This window comes from Nannospalax galili, unplaced genomic scaffold (assembly GCF_000622305.1).
Source record: "Nannospalax galili isolate Female #2095 unplaced genomic scaffold, S.galili_v1.0 scaffold952, whole genome shotgun sequence".
NCBI lineage: Eukaryota > Metazoa > Chordata > Mammalia > Rodentia > Spalacidae > Nannospalax > Nannospalax galili.
In genome coordinates this window covers 671682-673969 of record NW_008331504.1, presented here as the reverse complement: position 1 = coordinate 673969, position 2288 = coordinate 671682, and the positions used below count along the sequence as shown (strand labels likewise).

Sequence of the window (2288 nt, the reverse complement as noted above, 5' to 3'; positions counted from 1 at the left end):
GTGTCCACACAGGACAGCTTGAGCAGAGCAGGGACTTCACAGAAGAAGTGATCCACTTCCTTGTGACCACACCGTGGCATCTGAAGGGTCCACGTGGACTGTAATACTGAGTTGCTGAAGCCACTGATCCAACATGCAGCGGCCAACTGGAGGCAGAGCCTTTGGTGCATGATGACCGAGTAATGGAGAGGCCGACAGATGGCTACAAACCTGTCAAAGGACATGACGCCCAGGAGAAAACATTCCGTGCAACCCAAGGCCAGGAAAATGAAAAGCTGGGCCACGCAGCCACTGTAGCTAATCACCTTCCTGGTGCTGCGGATGTTTATGAGCATCTGGGGAACTGTACTTGTGGTATAGCAGAGGTCCAGGAGGGAGAGGTTGGTAAGAAAAAAGTACATGGGGGTGTGGAGTTTGGCATCCAGGCGGGACACAAGAATTATCGCCATATTGCCAAAGATTGTAAAGATATAGGCAAACAGAAGTGTGGCAAAGAGGGGCAGCTCTAGCCATGGCCGATCTGAAAACCCCAAGAGAATGAACTCCTGTGGACTGCTGCCATTCACCCGACTCATGTTAAACGGTGCAGCCCTTGGTTCCCTGAAACGCAAAACATCAATAAGTTAATGAACACTTTTTAAAATAGAACATAGTTTACTCTTGATATTTCATACATGTAAAGACACAATGCTTCATGATCATATGCACCCCCAACTCCCTCCTCCAGCTTCCCCAGGAAACTGCAGCTCGTTCATTGCCTCTAGGCACTCCATCACATCCCCGCTTCATGTCCTCTCCTTTCTTTATTCTGGTTAATAACACACTGAGTCCAATTAGTGCTGCCCATTGGAACGTGAACTGGTCCTGGTTTGACCTTGTCCAGGTTTCTGTAGGGCAGTGAGTTCGTGGTACCCAGTCATGCCATATCCAGAAGGCAGAGTTTCACACACTTCTCCCCATACTCCAGCTCCTACATTCTTTCCATCCCCAATTCTACCATGTTCCCTGAGCCTTGGAGGAGGCCTCTATATAAATGTCCCATTCAGGGCAGAATAGTCAACAGTCACTTATTCTCAGCACTTTGACAGGTTATAAACATGTTTTGACCATATCAGTTAGTTCCAAACTCATTCTGCTACAGCTTTTCATAAATTAAAAAACTGATCCTGTTAATTTGAGAGAACGTATTTTTAAAATATGTTTCTGCCAGGTGTGGTGGCACACGCCTTTAATCCCAGCATTCAAGAGGGAGAGGTAGGTGAATCTCTGTGACATCAAGGCCAACCTGGTCTACATAGTGAGTTCTAGATCAGCCAAGGCTACAGAGAGGTCCTGCCTTAAAACAGAAACAAAACAAATATATATGTACATATATATATATGTATATATATATATTTCTGTCCAAATCACTTAGAATTATGTATCTATTTGTAACGGTTTATTGCCAAAGTGATTTTCAAAAGTCACAGCATGAGTTTCTGTATTCAGTTTTTCCTTTGGTGTTTTAATATTTAGGGGATGCATTGTTCACATCTTTCCACCTGTGTCTGCTATTAGGTCGATTCAGATGCCGTGCCTGTATTTGAATTCATTTTAATTTGTCCTCAGTATCGGTGAGAATCACGGGTTGTGGCACTGGTTGAAACTGCTTAACCCTCGCTTCCCCACTCCCACTCTTCCCACATCCCCAAACGACTGAACACAGACAAGATTTAAAGAGATAAGCCCTCTTATACCACATCGTGGAATTTATACAAGATTATTTGGCAATGTGATATTTGAGGCTGACAGGCCTGGGTTCATTCACCCACTTCCCTAACTGGTTTCACTGCTCTGCAATGCCCCTTGTCCTCTGATCTTCAGGTTCTTCACTTATAAACCAAAGATGCTAATGAATTCCAGTTTTGCCTGCTCTGAATCACAAATGCTCCCTACCTGCCTGACTGCGCTTTGAAACAGGAGAGTAGATAAAAGAAGCTACAGTGATTCCAGGATTGAGGTGCTGAGAGGATTCATAACCTCTGCAGTTTGCACTTCCTAGGGTGACTGGGGGAAATGGTTCTGCCTGTTGGAACTCAGCCTCTGATTCTCACTGCAACCCCAAAGCAGCAGCCTGAACAGCAGGAGACCACCTAACCCTCTGACCGGAAGTACGGATGTGATCTCTTGTGCATGTTGTTGGGCACAGCGCCTGGCACACTGAAGCACAGAGGCTCAGCAGTCACACCAGAACACAAGTGCTTTGACCAGAAGCTACTCAGAGCCCTAAATTTCCTGAAGGTACTAAT

General features: G+C 45.5%; 1 protein-coding gene across 1 annotated transcript; it reads right to left on the bottom strand.

Annotated features, from left to right (window-relative positions):
- Nucleotides 1-2: 2 nt before the first annotated feature.
- On the bottom strand, nucleotides 3-575 carry LOC103728690 (olfactory receptor 2B2-like; the record flags this gene model as incomplete). The annotated part of the gene is made up of 1 exon (XM_008826653.1): nucleotides 3-575. A coding segment is annotated over exon 1 (573 nt), but the record flags the coding sequence as incomplete, so codon positions are not given.
- Nucleotides 576-2288: the final 1713 nt, after the last annotated feature.